We start from the raw sequence: 19124 nt of genomic DNA, 5'->3' as shown, positions 1-19124 counted from the left end.
GGCTTAAATATCTAGTTTTGAAAATTTGTTATAAAAAATTTGTTTACAAATTAAGTATTACAAATTAAGTATTATTAAATTCATATTTTCACCCAACATTTAATAATCTATTACACAAATGATTAGAAAAATGACAAAAGATAGGGTGAATAGGACAAAAGTGGTGTGAACTTATAAATTTTCAATAATTAAAAAAATTCTTGCAAAAAGGTACATTTTTCTGCCAAAAAAATTTATTTTCCCGCCAAAAAACGGCTACCTAGAGAACAAGTTAGAGAGAGAAAGAGCAAAAACGTTGAAGTGAAGTCTTTTGTTGTAGTAAGTATACAATATTTTTGTGGTAAGTGTCAGCATAAACTGTGGTAAGTAGAACAAGTGTTCATGGTAAGTATAATTACGTTTTTTCTGGAAAAATGGGCAAAACCACCCTACTTTTTGGGAGTGGTTTTCATCCAACGGCTAAGATTCGTCCAAAACATGATCTAAAGGCCCAGATTAAATGGGGGCATGATGCCCCAATACCACATTGGGGCATCATAGAAAATTTGGGTTTAGTATGGCTCGAGTTTGATTTGATTTTATGGTAAATCAATAACTAAACTAATTTATAAAGATCACAAATTTTGAGGATATGCTCGATTGTGAAATCTACAGATCTGAACCCAATTTGAGCTTATTGAATATGCCTAGCCAATCAAGCTTTTAGTTCCCCAGATGTGACGATGTTAACAATACTTTGGCATTTTCCTTTCAAAAGTTGGGAGATGGTTAAAAGTCAACCACCCTAGACCCATTCTCGCGAATTCTATGTTTGCGTTTTTTCTCTCCGGTCATTATCTCATTAAACGCGGTTCTTTTTTAGTTAAATAATACATAAGTATTTGCAAACAACATAGAATAGCAAGTTACTTCAAAACTTTAAAGAGATACAGTAATGCTACACGCACAGCAAATGTGCACAGATTTTGTGCATAAATTTTTTGTGGGGCCCACTACGGATTCCACACAAATAATCCGAGCCGTTCATTAAATGTAAAACATTTTTTCAAGGGCTTCCGCAAAAAAACAGCTCAATCTTTTCTCCCTTCCATTTTCAACATGTTTCTAATAAAAATACTATTAAAAACATTTTTTTTTTGCAAAAATTGTTTTTTCAAAGTTGTTTTTTTTTTTTTGCAAAAAAAACCATTTTTTTATTAAAATTGTTTTTTTATTGCAAAAAACAGTTTTATTTCAAAACAGTTGTTTGATTAAAACTTATTTTTTCAATTATTTTTAAAAAAAAGAAAACCTTTTTTTAAAAACTACTAATTTTTTATTCAAAAACTGTTTTTTTTTTAATAACTTCTTCCCAGAAGACTATTTTTTTAAATCAAAGTTTTCAAAAAATCATTTTCTTTTTTTTAATAACTTGTTTTTATTAGTTTGAAAACTGTTTCAAAAAAATTGTTTTCTATTTCACAATTTTTAGATTTTCATAAATTAAAAAAATGTGACATAATAAATTTTGATCATTCAATTTTGATTATATTATTGTAAATTTTTACATTGCTAACTTGTATGCTTTTAAGTTGGTATATAAAGTGTATTTCTCTGTAACAAGAGAGAAGCCCTAGCGGCCTAGCCCTAGTTGGAATGTTGAATTATACGGTTATACACCCACAGCCGCACAACGCACACAAAGTTGCACACTACAGAACACTACAAATCCCTCTATGAAACGGCGAAGCCCTCACGCACAAATCTCTTCCACAAATCGATTAATCTCTGAAGATGATCCATTCCGTCTCACTCAAAGACTCCATCTCTGTCTCTCTCTCTCTGAAACCCTCACGCTATTGAAGGTAAGACGCCATTTGTAGCATCTCTCTGAGATTCGAGATTTGATTTTTGCTTCTAACCCTCCTCCCACTCTTTCTCTCTCCTTTTTCGTTGGTGTATGCTTGAAGCTTCTCTAATCTCGATCTCTCGATTCTCACAGGAACGCTAAGGTAAATTTTGTCTTTTCTCTGTCCCACGTGAGATTCTTAAAGATTGTTTGTAAATTTGTAATGAACTGCTATGTTATTTTCTGTCCATTACATTTACTGCTATTTCCATTGCTGTGATACATTTCCTTATCAATTTGGAGATTGCTATTTCCATTGCTATTACTTGTCAAAAAACTGTGGATAAAACTGTAACCGATCCGCGAGTCACGGATTGGATTGGAACTGAACCGTAGGACTTTTGGTTTGGATACGGATTTCATTTTGTAAAAACCGTGACTAGCTCCGATCCGGATCCAACCCATTGGCCCTGTTTGATTGGGGATTAGAGGTAGGATTGGACTATTAATCTCCCCATCCACTTTATAGTCCCATGTTTGTGTAAGTTTTTATCCCTGGACTAATAGTCCCGACCAGATTAGTAATCATTTTTGGAGGGGATATTATAATGTAGTCCCATGGGGGGTGGGAAAGATAGTCCCAGGATTGAAGGGGCTCCGGACTAGAAGTTAGTTACCAAAATAATCTCGGGCTAGTTTGGCAAAATAAGTCAAATGGGTTTTTTTTTTTTTTTTGGTCCTTGTTCAAAAAAAATTCGCATTTGTTAGTTTTTCATCGATTTTTTGTGGATTTTTGCTTCTTCTTGATTGAGGAATCTAAAAAGTAAAAAATCACGATTAAAATCCATTTTTTTTTTAATAAAGATGAAAAAATTGGCTTATTGGCTTATTTTCGTTTGTATTAAAAAAAAATTGGATTTTGATCATAATTTTTTAATTTTTAGATTCCTCTCATCATGAAGAAGCAATATTTCTCAAAAAAGCGACGAAAACTAACAAATGCAATAAAATTTTGAATAAAGACAAAAAAAATAAGTCATTTGGCTTATTTTGCCAAACTAGCCCTAAAAACTAACATACCCAGTCATTTCTCTCTCCCCTGTTATCGCCTCCCCAGAGCTGTGGCAAGAGGAAGCCGACTCAAACCCTAGTTGAGGAAAGGTCGCTGGAGCAGATCAGAAAATAGTTCCTCTGTGTGTGTGTGTGTTTGTTAAATTACTTGAAATAATGTGTAAAGCATTGCACAAGTGTCTGTTTTCTGATTAAAAAATCTGGAAATTGTATGATCAGTTCATAGATTAGGAAGAGAACAAATAGGCAGCATCGATACCATTGGTCGTGACCCTACCCCGCACTAATTTTTTTACGATTTTATACTGCGTTTTCTGTTCCCATCAAACCGAAATCAGAATACTTTAGTCCGTTGTTGCTCAAAATCAGATCTATAACTCGTGTTGGGTTTATTGTGGATGATTATATTGCAGATGAGCATCTATATGAATCGATTGTTTCCAAGATCTAATTCCAGTTTCAAATTAACAAATGGAAATGCCTTACGAGCCGAAGTTGTACGCTTAAGTGAAGACAAGTTCTTGGTGGATGCAGGACTTGGGAACACGGTGACTTGTACGAAAGATGAACTTGTTGGGGTCCCAAACAACCGAACCACCAGGTTTGAGACTAAGGTGGGTTACCTGGATCGAATGACCGATGATACTGTGGTAAATAAACATTTTATGGAGAAAATCTTCATTGATCTAGTGGCTGGTGAATCACTTATCAAAGAGCGAGCAGCCGCCAGGTTTAATGATTTGGTGGGATCCGCAGATGTAGTGGCTGGTGAACCACGTCTTCTTCTCCCACGAAGATTCAGGCAAAACCAGGCTTGGATGGAACTGAACAAGCGAACGAATACAAATGTCAAAGGCTTTATTATTGAGAAAGTCAGAGGCGGTTATTTAGTAGCCATCGCAGGTTTCATTACTTTTCAGCCATTCCGTCCTCTCAGAAGTCAAAGGATGTGGAATGATCGATTCATGTTCACCATTGAGAGCTTTAACCCCAGAAGGACAGGTTTCCCCAAATTTTAATTACTCAGATGCTAGGGTGGAATCTGATCTGAGGGTGTGTATCACTTCTTGGAGGCATGCACAACGTACTGATACCAATAGGCTACTTCGTTCGTATTGGCATATTTCCCCTGTTGTTTTCTCTAGAGGATAAAATGTTCCTTTTCTTTGTCTTGTTTATGCTCTGTAATAGGGTGTAGTTTGTTCTGCTTTTGTTCATATGTTGTCAGGGTGGGAGCCTGTTCCTAATCCTTTTCCCTTTCCTTGTTTGGATGCTTTGTTCAGGGGTAGCACCTCTGTTTGGTAATAAAATCTTAACTTACCAAAAGGTTTAATTACTCTCCCCATGAAAAGAGAAATTTAAGAACCAGTCTCGCACCACGCCTTTTTTGTTTCCCTCCTCTCTCTCTCTCTCTCTCTCTCTCTCTCTCTCTCTCTCTCACACACACACACACACACACACAGCAATGTATCTATACTTCTACACATATATCTGCAATCGATTGGCGTTTTGTTCGGTTTGTATGCTTGCCGGCCTGTCTCCCATTTCATCTCCAAATATGATTTGAAAGTTCTTTACTCATTAGTCTCTGTTGCATCAAATTCACAGGTTTGTTCTTCAATTCATCAATTTCTAGCCCTACCCTTCTCCCAACTGTACATGAATTGATACATACATATGCGCATAAATATAGAATATTGGAAGAGATAAGTTTCTAGCTAGCTTTATGAAATTCTTGATGTTTCTTGAACCCAAGTTGTTCTTTTTGTTTTTGGTGAAATCCTCAAGGAAAAATGGATGCTTTTTAGTATGCAATACAAGAATTGAGGGGTGTTTTGTTCAGATTGTGGTTGTTTTGAGGGTTATTTTGTTCTTGTGAAATTTTAAGGAAAAATGGGTGCTTTGTTATAGTATGCAATAAAAAGTTTGTGGGGTATTTTGTTCAGATTGGGGTTGCTTTATTTATGTGTATATTGTGGAGTACTTAGTTTTGAATTTTACATTAGCAATGGACTGTTGGTCATAGGATTTGTGTTTCTTGCTTCTGTTTAGGCAAGTGGAGAAACAATGTTGAACATTTTAGGTAACTCTCTTAGTTATCAGTTGGAAGAAAGAGCGATTTTACCAATTAAGTTTGTGAATGGGTACCTGTACTACCCGATAAAGGAATTTCCAGATTACGATTTCCCTGGGTTCAGAAATTACATGAATTTCAATTGGAAATAAGAGAATTCCCAGGATTGCATGAAGGATGAAAATAAGAAGGGGTGTGATGATGTTCTCGACTTCTTGCCTTCTTAGGAAAGGTAGTTTACTTGCTTACTTTTTAGAGTAAGGCATCTCAGTATCCCTTCAGTATGGATTCAAGTACTACTTTTATTGCAATTATGGACTAGCTTGAGGATATTGAGAACAATTTGGGGTTAAATTCTCTTGGGTTTGTTACTGATCAATGTGTGGTGGATATAGGGGAGGATAATTTATTTGCCAGATTGAATTTCATTTGGAATGGCGCCGTGAATTTTCAAGAAGCATTATTTGAGTCTGATAAAGAATTATGGATCGGACCTATGTAGCACCGACACTCCAAAAGGGCGCGGTGTCCATGTATTGGACACGGGGACACAGCGGGGACACGTATTGGACACGCCATGTGGCGTGTCCAATAATTTTTATTATTTTTTGATAAGAGACACAGCTGGGGACACGGCTAGGGGTCAAAATGTAATATTTTTAAAATTTTTGGGGGTTAATATGAAATTATTCAAAACATTTGGGTTAAACTGTAATTTTTCCTTTGAAATTTTTTTATACAATTTGTGAAATTATTCATATACAATGGTTCATAATTTATATATATATATATATATATATATATATATATGTACATTTATTTATTATTTATTTATTTATACACGTGGCGTGTCCCCCGCCGTGTCCGTGTCCCCATTTTTTTAGAATTGCCGTGTCCCGTGTCCGTGTCCGTATCCGTATTCGTGTCCGTGCAACATAGGATCGGACTATGTGATGGTCTTCTTTTGAATGGAAACATGGACAAGATTGTGGATTTCACCTATTATGGTAAAGATTGGGTGTCCAGCAATGCTGCTAATGAACTTGAAGGGTGCAGCGAAATCCATTTGGATGGTGTTGACAGTGCTTCACACAATGCTTGGTTTTTTTGACTTCATTATCTAGGTGTTAGGGACCTCCTTCCTGTTGGAAGGGTTTGCAACTCCTTGCGGGATGCTGTTCAAAATGATCCTCTTCTATGAGAATATTCACATAGAACTTCCATTAAGTGGCAAGATCACTGATGATGTCTTATTGTAGATGAGTAGCAGGGCTCAGGGTACACTTCATTGCTTGAGCCTTGTAGATTGCTGGGCATCACCGATAGTGGATTGAGCGATGTGCTTGAGAGCAGTCCAGGGCTTGCAAAGGTTCGCATTTAAGCTCTTTAACTTTGTTTCATCCCTTTGTTCAAATAACATTATTTCTTGCTGAACATAGGTGCCATGTTTCAAGCATGTTACAAATGTGGTTATGATGTTCCATTTTGTTAAGGGTAAATTGTGCATTCTTTGTAAGAGAGAGTCATGCATTCTAGTAGTTGGTGAAGTGTGAGAAATTTGACTGTAGATTTTTCAACCATAGGTGGCCTCTTTAATTATTTCTCATAGTTTCTCATGATCATGCAATTGTTGCCGTTATATTTTCTTAAAACTGGATAGCTCTCATATATTTATGCATTCTGGAAGTCTGAGTTATGCTCATTTAGGAGTCAGGAGTTCTTCCTTTAGTTTTGCCTACGTGGCTAGAAGAAATTGATGCTGTTTATATGCTTTCGGATATGGGTTATGGTTTGCAGACAGGATGATCGCTGTTGGGGTTTTTTTTATGCCAGAAATGAAGGCCGTTGACATGCTTTGTTGAAGTGCTGGAACCTTGCTATATCTTGAGTGCTCATTAAGGTAGAGAAGACAGTTAGCCGTACGTCACAGCTTTGATTGGCAGTTGAGCTAGCAAGTTCTGCGCCATTGATGCAAAGGAATTTAGATCTGTTGTTTATGTTATGACCTGGGGGTTTCAAAAAGAAGCACAAAATGCTAGAAAACATAGATGAAAAAACATTCGGAATCTCAGCAAAACTGAGAAGAACATGGGTATCTATATATCAGTTGGATATGCCTGCAATGAGGGGGCTGTTTGATTCTACATTGTTTGCGACTAACTACAGGCCCTCTTTCGGCACGGTTGCAGACTTCAGTGTGTTATGCATTCTAAGAGAAATAGTGGACCGTCAAGTTTATGGAATGATTGTGTCTGGAAGTGAAGTAGTCAAATGTGCTACGGCCGGGAGAAATTTGACCCACCATGATCCAACTCAAGAAATGAGAACTGAGCTGTTCATTTCTTTAGGGTCCGTTTGATTAGCTAGAAAAATAAGATGGAAAGTGAAAATGATAGAAAGTGAAGTGAAGAAAAGAAAAAGAAATATTTTTTTTTCTCACATCCGTTTGATTAGAATGTAAGTTTTGCAAGAAAATAGTAGAAAAAATAAGTCGATATCCTTGTTTGAAGGGAATAAAATTGCTGAAATTAGAAAAGAAGAGGTAGAGGGAAGAGAATAAAGAAGGAAGTTAGAGTAATTGTTGTTAATTTTCTCGAGAAAATAAAATTTTCCTGCACATTTTATGAACAAAAATAAAGAAAGCTCTCATGCTTTAAAGGGTTATATAGAAAAGTTTACTTTCTACCACTTTCTAAAATATTCTTATTAAGTGAATACAAAAAAAAAAAAAATTTTTTTTTATCTTTCTTGCAACTTTTTACTATTATCTCACTAATTAAACCGACCCTTAGGTCTGAGTGTATAAAGTTTATATATGCAAGATAAGTTAATCAATTGGTGGTATGCGAATGGTCAAATCGATGGTGTACCCTGCTTCGAGAACATCGCTCCCTTTTTTCTTTGATATCTATGGATCGCCTTACGTGCGTTTTAACTAATTTTTTAGATTGATCTTCAGGGACGTATATGGCCATAAATTTGAGCTCATGGAGTAGATTCGATACATCCACAATGATCTTATATAGATATCGTTAACATCTAAACAAGTAAAATGATTAGATGGTAAATTTCAAGACGTATCCACGCAGACCAACTGTCTACTTCTTCCGAGACGTATGCAATCTATAGTTGGTCAATACGGATGGCATTATGTCCAATTGATCGATTGTAGGATTAATATTTACCTTGAGAAGTTTAAAGAAAACGACTCGAATCCGGCTGGCAAATTAATCTTGTAATTGACAAATTGGGCAAATTAACATAACCCATGATTCTCTCTGGTTTGTTTCGACGAGGCGAAAATCGCGGTGAAAACAAATTTTCGAGTCCATTTAAATGTCTGATTTCTTTCTTGGAATTATTTGTGTGAATATATAATAATTTTATCATATTGTCAAAGAGTTTCCCAAGTAGAATTTCCTATTGGATTCCTATAGCCAGGTGCAAATCATTCATTGATTTGAAGGAGAGAGGGAGAAGAGAAAGACAAATCAAAGGAGACAAATGGGAAAGTGAAAAGAAAGAAAGAAATGATTTCTGCCCTCCTTATGTGATTCTTTGTTTGTACTTTTATTCATGTAGAATGACAAAATTGCCTTTTATATGAAAAAATGAATGAAAGAGTAAGGGTAAATACGTAATCTCACAGCGAATAAGAACAAGAAAACCAGTGTTAAAAAATATAAAAAGATAGTGCAAAAATCATTGTCAGAAAATATATATATATATATATATATATATATATATATATATATATATATATATATATATAGGAATTTTCAAGGGATCCCTCATTTTGTTAAAATGAGGGATTTTCATTTTCCGATCAAATTTTGAAAATCCGAACCGTTCAATGTGTGTAGAACGTAATTTTAAGGGTCCCCGCGAGAAATCAGCAAAAAAAATGACCGGGAAGGGGGTCATCCGAGCAGTTTTTTTTGAATCGTTCAATGAAAACTGCTTGGATGAAGCCCTTCCCGGTCATTTTTTTTGCTGATTTCACACAAAGAACCCTTAAAATCACGTTCTGATCACTTTGAGCGGCTCGGATCATCGAAATCCAATCGGGAAGGGGAGTCCCGCATTTTAATAAAATGAGAGATCCCTCACCGGAACCTTATATATATATATATATATATATATATATATATATAAATGAATGTTCCTTTGGAAAGCCATGCGTCAGTTTTGTTTATTCATTTGCAGGCCGCTGAGTCTCTTTCCTATTCAAACCGTTTCAACTGCCGTCTCTCTCTCTCTCTCTCTCTCTCTCTCTCTCTTTCCTTTTTTATCTATTTCTTAACAGCAACCCTCAGTCCAATGGCTTTACTCCGCCCAAAATCTCTTCTTTTTTTTTTCATTTTTATTTTCCTCCTTAGATTTGGTCTATATCGTTTGCCTTGCAATTATGTTCCTTGTTGACTAAAGCAAAAGAAACTCACAGGTCTGTGTGTGTGTGTGTGTAATTGCCTGTGTATGTGTGAAGAAATTAAGTTTCATTGGGTTAAGGTGCATCTGTGCTTAAGTTAGGAATTTTTTATGCATGCTGAAGAAGTAGTTTGAAATGGAAAAGATGAGAGTAATGCCTCTGTTTAGGAGATATTATTGATGCAAGAATTCCACACCCTTCTCTTTGTTATTCAACTCCTACGAATACCCATTTCACATATATTTTTTTGTTGTTGTGAATTTTGGCTTCTCATAAGCACTCTTTCTCTCACTCTCTTCTTGGCAAATACCAAATATGCATAGACGTGATTTTCTTCCTTCAAGGACAGTAAGTTAGTAACGAAGGGCGGACCTGATGCGGCATGAAGGTCAGGGGTTTGATTCTTGGAAACAACTTCTTTGCTTGCACGAGTAAGCTTGCGTACATCAAACCTTCCACAGACTCGCGTATGCGAGAGCTTTGTGCCGCCTTTTTTTAAAAGCAAAGTGAAGTTGAGAGCATTGAAAGCCGACGTGGAAAGGCTTTGTTTCTCATCAATTCTTACTTTTGAGTCTCACTTAACTTCAATCCCTCATCTTCTTTTTGTCTCTGAATTCCTAGTTGGTTCGCCTTCACAGACAATTGATCGAACATACCCTCCCCATCCTCCATTTTCACAGTACGCGCTAAATGGCGGTGCTATAATGTGTTCAACTTTCTGACAGTGGGATTTTATAGCAGTGTGAAAGGACTTTGAATATAGGAAAGACTTTGTTCCACCTTAAATTATAGTTTAGTTTTCTCCATATGGGCTGTTAAGTACAATGGAAACTTTTGGTTGAGAAAAATATTGCTTCAATTTTCTGATCAAGGCTCTTTTGTTGCTTTTCAATCACAGGGTTCTGTGTAAACTGTAAACTACGTGCTTGCCATGATGGTTTTTGAATAGAGCACCACTGGAATTTTAGCACAGAAGGTAACCAATCTGGTTTTAATTTCCCAGAACTATTTGTGGTGCTAAGAACGACATTGGTCCTAGTGGAAATGACAATGACGTTGGAGGAGCTGCTTGCTAATGAAGGATTCAAAAGGACACGGTCAAAGATCTCTACGGGAGCTTCCTTTGGGTCACCAGCAGCAACTGTGCCAAATTCCACTTTTCGAGAACATAAATCAGGCTCTTTCTCAGATGTCAGAAAGACTGAGAGGACAAACTCTGATTTATCACGGTATAGGTTGAGAGATGAATTCCCAGCGAGTGATGGAACAAATGGGAGAAGGCCGAGGTATAATCTCCGTTTAAGGGATAAACTGGATAGAGAAACTAGAGAGCAAGGCAAAAGAGATTCTATTGATTTGTATGACATTAATAACAGATCCAATCGTGATTCGGCTGAAGATTTTCCAGTTAATGAGATTATTGAGGTTGGAGAGGAAGATGGTGAGGGTTATCAAGATCTATTTTCAAACAAAATGTGTAGCCCTGATAGAAGGAATGGTATATATTCAACTGGAATTAGTGAAAGGGAAAGACCAAAACGGAGGTCAGGGAAGGATATAGAGGTAGACAACAAAGCTGGCAACAGTTCTAATAAGCATCCTCTTAGGCGTTTGAGTTGTAGGGATTATTATGGGAATTCTGACAAAAGTTTGCACAACAGTGGAAGTTCTGATGACGCCAAGAGTCGAAGGCTTACTGAGATTGAGCAGAATGTTCCTGAACCTGCTCTTGATGAAGTTCAGAATATTCATGAACATGCTATTGATGTTCAGAATGTTCCTGAACCTGCTCTGGATGAAATTGCTGTCCAAGCCATGATATCTATCGTGTGTGGGTATATCAGATGTTTTCTAAACGATGAGGATTTTCGGACATCACTCCATCACAATTGTTTCACGGTGCTTAATTTCACTGAATCAGATGAAGGCATATTTGCTGAGAGCAAGGTGATAGCCAGTCTTGAACAAGCTATAGAAACAGTAGAAGGAGCTGCCGAGGAGCGCGTAAGTGGGAAAGAGTTAATAAAAGCTTCACTGCAGCTTAGGATGATTACTGGGTTGAGTTCGGATGATTCCAAAGATGGCTTCACATCTGGGATTCCCAATTCTAAGATCTCCGCTTGTGCTCATCTCTACTTGAGTGTGATATGTACATTGCAGAAGAAAGACAGGATAGCAGCAAAGCATCTTTTGCAAGTTTTTTGTAATTCACCCTTTGAGGCTAGAACAACGTTGTTGCCAGATTTATGGGACCACATGTTTCTTCCGCATCTGTCCCATTTGAAGGTGTGGTACAATCAAGAAGCGGATTCTCTAGCAAACACACCAAGCAAGGCAAGGAAACTAAAGCTTCTTGAAAAAGTGTATAATGAGATTATGGATTCTGGGACATACCAGTTTGCTGTTTATTACAAGGATTGGCTCCCAGAGGGGGTTGAAGGTCCATCCACTCCCTCCATCCACGTCCCTTCTATACCTGATCACGCAGCTCGGAGGGGTGGTCCACAGAGCTATTCGGTTGAGAGAATTCGCCAAGAAGGCACTTTTAGCCACTCCATTGAGATACAAAGCCCCACTGAACCCTTTTCCCCACTGCCTATGGTCAGTAAAAGATTATATGATGCAGTATTTGGTCGTTCACCCAAATCTGGAGTAAATAATGTGAAGGAATACAAGTGTGTGGAAAGTTTTGATCTTAGTACAAGAAGCTCTGATGGTTCTACTGTTGAAGGTGAACAAGAATTGACATGTTCTTCTGCAAAGGTTAAGCATAAGGATCAAAATATTGAACAAGATAATTCATCTCATCATGTGAGTTGTTTCTTCTAAATTTTAATTTTCGCATGCTTTGAGCTTCACTGGTAGCACTCTAGTTCACATTCTGGCAGTTAGTGGATTTCATCTAAGAGATCTGGAAGAGAGTCTATGAAACCTTATTAGCCTACCATCATTAATTACTGTTTGAAGTAATGTCTTCCACATGGTTTTCTGGGGAGATAATAGTTGCCTGATAATGTCTGTGGAGGCTTGTAGACTTTTATTTAATTTGTAGACATAGTGGATTTGGTCAGACCGTGTTAACAATTCCTAGTTTGTGATGATTCTTAAGGCTTAGTTTAGTTGAGTGGATTCTACCACGTGCATAAGAAAATAAACAAAACCGTTTCTAACTTATTTCTGGTCATTCCTGAGTTGTATTATGTGGTGGATTATGCTCTTAAGGATTTTTGGTGAGTTGTAGGAAGATGGACTGAACGCTGAGGAAGCATGGAGATTGCGTAGAGCTAGTACTTCAAGTAAAGGAGACGCAATTGACAAATTTGGAATGTATCCTATGTATCCAGGAAATCGAGAAAGCACCCAAATATTACAGGCGTATTCCGAAACAAAAGCAAATGAGTTTGCATGTAAGAGACTTGCCAAATTGGCTTTTAAACTGCAAGAAACTGATGGGTTAATGGACCTCGCGTCTTCCACTTCGTCTTCACATACGGAGGATGCGCCATATCCAGATTGCTCTGCAAATGTACTGAATTCTTTTTTCTTTTTTTTTGAGATGATAATGTACTGAATTCTTGACTACTAATTTGTACATATATGTGTAAATTGATAGATGTTTTTTCTAATATAATTTACCAGTATTGGTTTCTTCTCATCTAAGTTTTAACTTTTGAAATGCAGTCTATCAAGATGAGGTCCCCGGATGAAGGTAGGTGAAATGGAATTCTTCAGAAACCTGATTTTGGTTTTGTTCTTTTGAATTTATTGACCAAATGCAGTGAGTATGTGCATGCTTTGCTCCTGGTGCAGGGTTACATGGTGGTTATGACAACGTCAATGAAGAATCCTCTTTCTCAAACATCCCCGAGGTTTTTATATGCCCTCTCACTGGACTTGTTTTCGAAGACCCAGTGACCTTAGAAACTGGCCAAACCTTTGAGCGAGCAGCTATCTCAGAATGGTTTAAGCAAGGAAATAGAGAATGTCCAGTGACAGGGAAGACACTGGAATGCCAATCTGTTCCAGTAAGCAACTTCATTTTGAAACGTGTTATTGATAGCTGGAAATCAGATCACTGCAATCATTTGTTGGCTTTTGACTCCCAAGCAGCAGGGGATAACAAACCTGAACTCAAGGTTGAAAGAGTTGTATTGTTAGAACAGATCCTTACTTCTTTTAGTAATAAGGATAGAATAACAAATGCCAAGCTCCTACTATCCCTTGGAGGCTTGCAGTTTCTAGTTCGGAGGTTTGAATCTGGAAACATGGAGGCAAAGACAAGTGTGGCGGCATTGTTTTCCTCTTGTATTGAAGCAGAAAGTAGTTGTAGAGATTACATAGCTAGGACCATTAAGAAACCATGTCTTCTTGAGCTTATCCACAGCAAGCAGGTCAAATCAAGGACAACGGGGGTGTCTCTTTTGATAGAACTAATATGTCTGAACAGGTATGATGGTGTAATTTAGTTGGGTCTCAACTTCGTGCAGTATCCTTAGAGCAACTTTTGCTTTTGTGCTTCCTTACAGCCACTTGAGTTAGGAACCTAGTTGCATGAAGCGGGAGCGGGAGCAGGGGAATATAGAAGCTCCCAAGGTTCAAAGCGTGAAAGCAACGTGTACATATATGAGGAAAATTATGTATCACAGAATATGAACATTGAAAGTACAACCATTTTAGGTAGTAAAAATATGTGCGAAGTCCACCATAAGTTTAAGAAATGGGCTAGCTATATGAGTTCATCAAAGACCAATTAATAAAGCCAAGTGATAAATCCCTGCTTCTCAGAAGAAAATGGTAGTAGAATAGATACTTGCTTGAGTAGAATGTATGAAGGGATCAAACAAGGATAATATGGACGAGAGAGTTCTGTCCATGAAATGTTAGTCTAGTTTTGTCTCATACTCTTCGTTCAACCAAGTTTTGAAGGTAGATGAGGGAATAAACTTTTCTAACTTCCTGTATTCTGGATGGACTCAGAGGGAAAATGTTATCCGTAGGAAATAAATCCTGTTCATCTGAATGTTTCTTCCTCTTTTTCTCCTCCCTTTATCATTCAGTAGCTTTAAAAATTCTTGCAATTACCTGCTATGTATCTTTCTGTCTTAAAATACATGTTGATTTCCTTGTATTTGATTTCGACTACACAATCAGCCTCCTTGCAATGACTCTTTCCATGATACAAATATTCTCCAATCGTTCTTCAGTGATGCTGTCAGTACATGAATGATAGTGTCACAACTCCTAGGTGTTTTTTCCATGATCCTGTGTCCTGTTTGACTGCAATACAGAAAAAGCCACCCGTCAAATATCTTTATTGAACCAAAAAACGTGGTGCCCTTCGAAATTTTTTTTTTCAGCAGGTGTACTTTGAACTTCATTATAACCATGCACAAATTATGTCTGTAAGAAATACAGGTTATCATTCATGGTTGCTACGCATTTATATTATTGCATGTTTTCTGGGTGGGGAGGAATAAGAGAGATACCTAGAGATACCTGATTTGTGCATGAACAAGAAAAACTTATTTCAGTAATTACCATCTTACTCATGGTTTACTTCATGTTGCTACTGGTTGTTCTAACCATAAATTGGTGCTATCATATGTCATTTCAGGAGGAAAGATGTTAATTTGTTCTTAGGTGGCTTACAGAGTGATGGGATTCTGGATACAATGCATGTTTTACTCCTCCATCTCCAGAGCTCTCCACCTGAGGAAAGACCCTTGGTTGCTGTTCTCCTGCTACACTTGGATCTTCTGGTATGGTCCTCAAGAGAAATTCTTTTTTCAATGGCTAATTTTAAAAAAAAAGAAAAAAAAACCCTGTTCTAATCAACCGTCAAAAAGCCTAAGGTCAAAGACTATCAAGATTGAATGCTGCACTACTTTGGTGAAAATTGTCCGGTTTGGACATGTATGAACCTGATAATATTATTTTCAAAAAAAAAAACCTGATAATATTTGGAGTCGGAAATTTTTTTTTATATTGATTCCCTTGATATATTTTAATGTCAATACATTCATTTTATTATTCTACTTTGGACTGGCCCTCCATGATGATAATCTGATGTACGTAACACACAAGGTAATTGAGTGCATTACTCAAACATTTGTAGAACCATGTCGAAATACTCGTTAGATCATTTTTTGGACAGTGATGTAGTTGGGTAACTGAGGTGGCATGCTTAAAATTATATGCAAGCTGAAAACTCTCCGAGTATTAACTTACGTCTCTTTACCTGTGGACTTAATGTACTTGTGAAAAGGAATATGTGATAAGATTCATGCTATGTTGAATATATTAGGATTAATTTTCCTGGAAAAATTAGGTTTTGTCGATGTCCCAAATGCTTATATCGAATACAGGTTTGCTGAGACAGCACTGTGTTGCAGGATGAACCTCGGAAATACAGCATATACCGGGAGGAGGCTGTTGATGCCATTACAGTTGCTCTGGGTGGCAGCTTATCTGATAAGAAGATCCGATCGAAGTGTTGTAAAGCACTTCTTATCTTAGGAGGGTGTTTCTCTTCCTCTGGGAAGATAATGACAGAGGATTGGATCCTAAAGCAAACTGAATTTCTTGATGGTCCCGACCCCAATTCTCTGGAACATGAAGAAGATAACATAATAGTAGCTGATGAAAACATTTGCTCGGTGCGTCTCTCTCTCTCTCTCTCCAACACATGGGGACTAGTGCCTCTAAATGATACCGCACTTCTTGTCATTTTGTGAAATTGCAAGTCATTTTGGAGGATTATCCACTTGAAGTAAGTTTCTTTTTGGCAACTAGTTTCCTCCATTCATGACCAGTACTTGGGGGGCAGTGAGAATGATGCTTGTTACAAAGTACAAACACATGGAACCAAGAGAATTTTTTTTTATAGTTACTAGTTACTGCATAATAGTAACCTCTTGATGTGGCCCGCTTTATTTTCTTGAAAAGCCACTATGTTCTTCTTTTACAACTTTATTCAGTTATAAAACCGACAAAACCCGCCCAGCCAAGGTAGCACTGTCCCATAAATAAAACTCACACACCAGAGGCAACTTTGCTATCTGAATTTATCCCTTATTCATGGCCTATCCAAATCCATCACCCCGTTAAGTTACATTTGAAATGAAAAATACAAAAAAGTGTTGCCAGATGAGATTGCACATAGAGACTGTTCGAGGGAGTAGTTCATATTCTGATTCAATTACAGGAGCCTTGTGGCCCATTTGGTCAACTACATGAATCCTTTTTCGCCATATTGCTCTGTCAATACCACATAAGCCATTTTGTTTCCTGTATTCATTTTTTTTTACCATGCATCCCTTGTCAATTCATTATAAAGAAAGAGCTAATAATTTGCATAAGATTAAAAACTGAAGTTTGAGAGTTTGGATTCTATACTTTGGTGCTGATCGTTTGATCACTGGACTTTCAGTCTCAAATTTCTTGAGGTTTCAGCTTACTCAAAAGAGGTTAAAGCTGTCCCAACATCCAGAATCCTTAGTTACTTAACTAACGTAGCTGTAATGTGAAATGAAGTCCTCAATGCAATGTGTTCTTGAACTTGCAATTTCAACTGATTTTTATTTATGTTGAGGTATGTTGAGTCCATGAAAGTGTTTTTCTGAGGTTCTGACTGCTGAATGTAGGATGACGATTACGAAAGGGAAGAGTGGCTGAGGAGATTATCAGCATCGCTTGTTGCTGATAGGAGGAAATCATTTCTGGGAAGTATTTCCAAGTGTCTAGGTTCTGGAAACTTGGATTTAGTGAGGGTGTGTTTAACCACTGTGGCGTGGTTGAGCTCTGCACTTGCTTCATTACCTGATACAGAGTTCCAGCTTTCTGCCTTCTCGGCTCTCATCTCTCGGCTGAAAGAAGTTATTGAAAACGACGACCAAGTTGAGCACAGGATTCTCGCTAATCTGTCTTTGCTTAATTTCAGCAATATTCCAGGTGTGCAATTTTCTAACTAATATTGTCGCTAATCTGTATGATTGGGACACAAGGCTAGCTCAATTTGGTTTATTCTCACTAATCTGTATGGTTGTGAAATAGTACTTGGGCTCTTACCTATTTGGCAGACTTCGTATTGGTAACAGGTTTCGACGAAAATAGATCCCAATTTTTAACTCTTTTATTCAACATTTTGTTTCTGTAAGGATGAAGAGAAATGGATGATGTAACGGATAGAATGGAAGTGGAGAAATGCTTCTGGATTATTGTGCAATCAAAGGATTCCTATTTAACTGAAAGGGGCATTTGTTGAACAGTTAGATGGCCAACATCATGGTATGGGACAGACTGTGGGGCAGTGAAGAGACGACACATAAGTAAGATGAGTTTAGCCGAAAAAGAGGGTTTTAAGTTGGTTGTGTGGAAAGACTTTGAAGAGATAGGATTACAAATGAAACATCCGTGAATTGGTATGGTTACCATCAATAGAAGGTAAGTTGAGAGAAAATAGGTTAACGACCCATTCGGTGCAACAGTTAATAAAAACGATAAGAATACTGCTAATGGAAATTCTAGAGGGAAGGGGAGGTCTAAATTAACATGAAATACAGTTGGGAGAAAAACATATAACTAGTAAATCGATCAAATTATGTGACAGATGGCCCTTGACAGAGTACTATGTCGAAGAAGCATTTATATAACCCGCCCGAATTCATAGGGACACAAGGATTAGTTTGGTTTGGTAATTAATATAGTCATACAACTATCTTGGTTTCAGCTGGTTCTCCTTTTACTTTTGGGGGGTACCTATTTGTATTGGTTTAGTACCTAAACCACCTTATGGGGTTCTTATGCTCTGCTACTAATTCACTTTCATAAATTTTCAAGAATTCAACAAGGCCTTTGTCATTTCTCATCTTATTTTTCGACTATGTAAATTTATAGATAGGACCCAATCTTGTAAACCGTATATATAGTATGGGTCTTTTTACTTATCAGCAGGGTATGACCACATCTTGAAATATATGCTTTAGAGGTACACAATTTATTGACAGTAAATCTTGCACAAGGATGGAAGTTTGAGTTTAGTTTCCTTAGCTATTTTCTTTCTCTTTTCTGCCAATTTCAGAATGCAGGGTTCTGTTGATGACAATTGCAGATGAACTCGTCGTACCTTTGAGAAGCCTAGCGGAAGTAACATGGATGGCGGGAGAGCTTTATGCTCTCATTTCCGGGGATGTTTTATAATCTGCATAGCGGAAGAAATGTTAATATCTTTTGAGTCGTTAACCAATTTTGCATGCCCCATCATTTTCGTTACTAAGCGTTAGTTATCACTGGCCTCCTGATGGTTTTCCAACAACAATATCACGGATTTCTGTGTTTTGTACCATTTGCTCCTTCCTAATCCTACCGGTGCATAAACCATTCCAAAGACTTTCGTACCCTCAGTCCGCTTGTTATCTGATTGAATTCCAAACATGTGGTGTGAAGGTGATCACTGCTGTGTTGATTTTGGGTGAGGGATAAGTCCGATTGGTGGTTTATTGGAACCTAAGGGAGATGTCACAGAGAGTTTTCCATGTATTGTTATCGGGTTCATCACATGTGGCTGTGAACAGATAAGATGTATATAAATCCGATACGACTTTTTTGCTACTAACTTCCACTGTCACTTATTTTTCTTTTATATATAGATTCTGGTTTAGCGATGTCTGCAACAATTACTTGTCTTTGTAAATAGATCCGCTTATGATTTTAGAGGTATATTG

General features: G+C 37.3%; 2 protein-coding genes and 1 pseudogene across 3 annotated transcripts; all 3 read left to right on the top strand.

Annotated features, from left to right (window-relative positions):
• Positions 1 to 1606: 1606 nt before the first annotated feature.
• Positions 1607 to 4232, top strand: LOC131313745 (small ribosomal subunit protein bS1m-like). Of its 2 annotated transcripts, XM_058342242.1 has the most exons (3): positions 1607 to 1844; positions 1950 to 1991; positions 3313 to 4232. In XM_058342242.1, the coding sequence occupies exon 3, from the start codon at positions 3313 to 3315 to the stop codon at positions 3916 to 3918; it is 606 nt and encodes a 201-aa protein (XP_058198225.1). In that variant the 5' UTR covers positions 1607 to 1844; positions 1950 to 1991; the 3' UTR covers positions 3919 to 4232. The 2 variants fall into 2 exon arrangements, with proteins under 2 accessions (XP_058198225.1, XP_058198224.1); XM_058342241.1 differs by having other exon boundaries at positions 1610 to 1991.
• Positions 3975 to 10538, top strand: LOC131314143 (F-box protein SKIP14-like; annotated as a pseudogene).
• On the top strand, positions 9387 to 19005 carry LOC131314450 (putative E3 ubiquitin-protein ligase LIN). Its single transcript, XM_058343076.1, has 8 exons — positions 9387 to 12213; positions 12644 to 12928; positions 13084 to 13111; positions 13213 to 13849; positions 15017 to 15161; positions 15795 to 16058; positions 17046 to 17352; positions 18482 to 19005. The coding sequence occupies exons 1-8, from the start codon at positions 10447 to 10449 to the stop codon at positions 18598 to 18600; spliced, it is 3552 nt and encodes a 1183-aa protein (XP_058199059.1). The 5' UTR covers positions 9387 to 10446; the 3' UTR covers positions 18601 to 19005.
• The last annotated feature ends 119 nt before the right edge of the window (positions 19006 to 19124 follow it).

The sequence above is a fragment of the Rhododendron vialii genome, chromosome 13a, assembly GCF_030253575.1.
Source record: "Rhododendron vialii isolate Sample 1 chromosome 13a, ASM3025357v1".
Classification (NCBI taxonomy): Eukaryota; Viridiplantae; Streptophyta; class Magnoliopsida; order Ericales; family Ericaceae; genus Rhododendron; species Rhododendron vialii.
The sequence above is the reverse complement of the archived record's forward strand: the minus strand, read 5'-3'. Positions and strand labels throughout refer to the sequence as shown.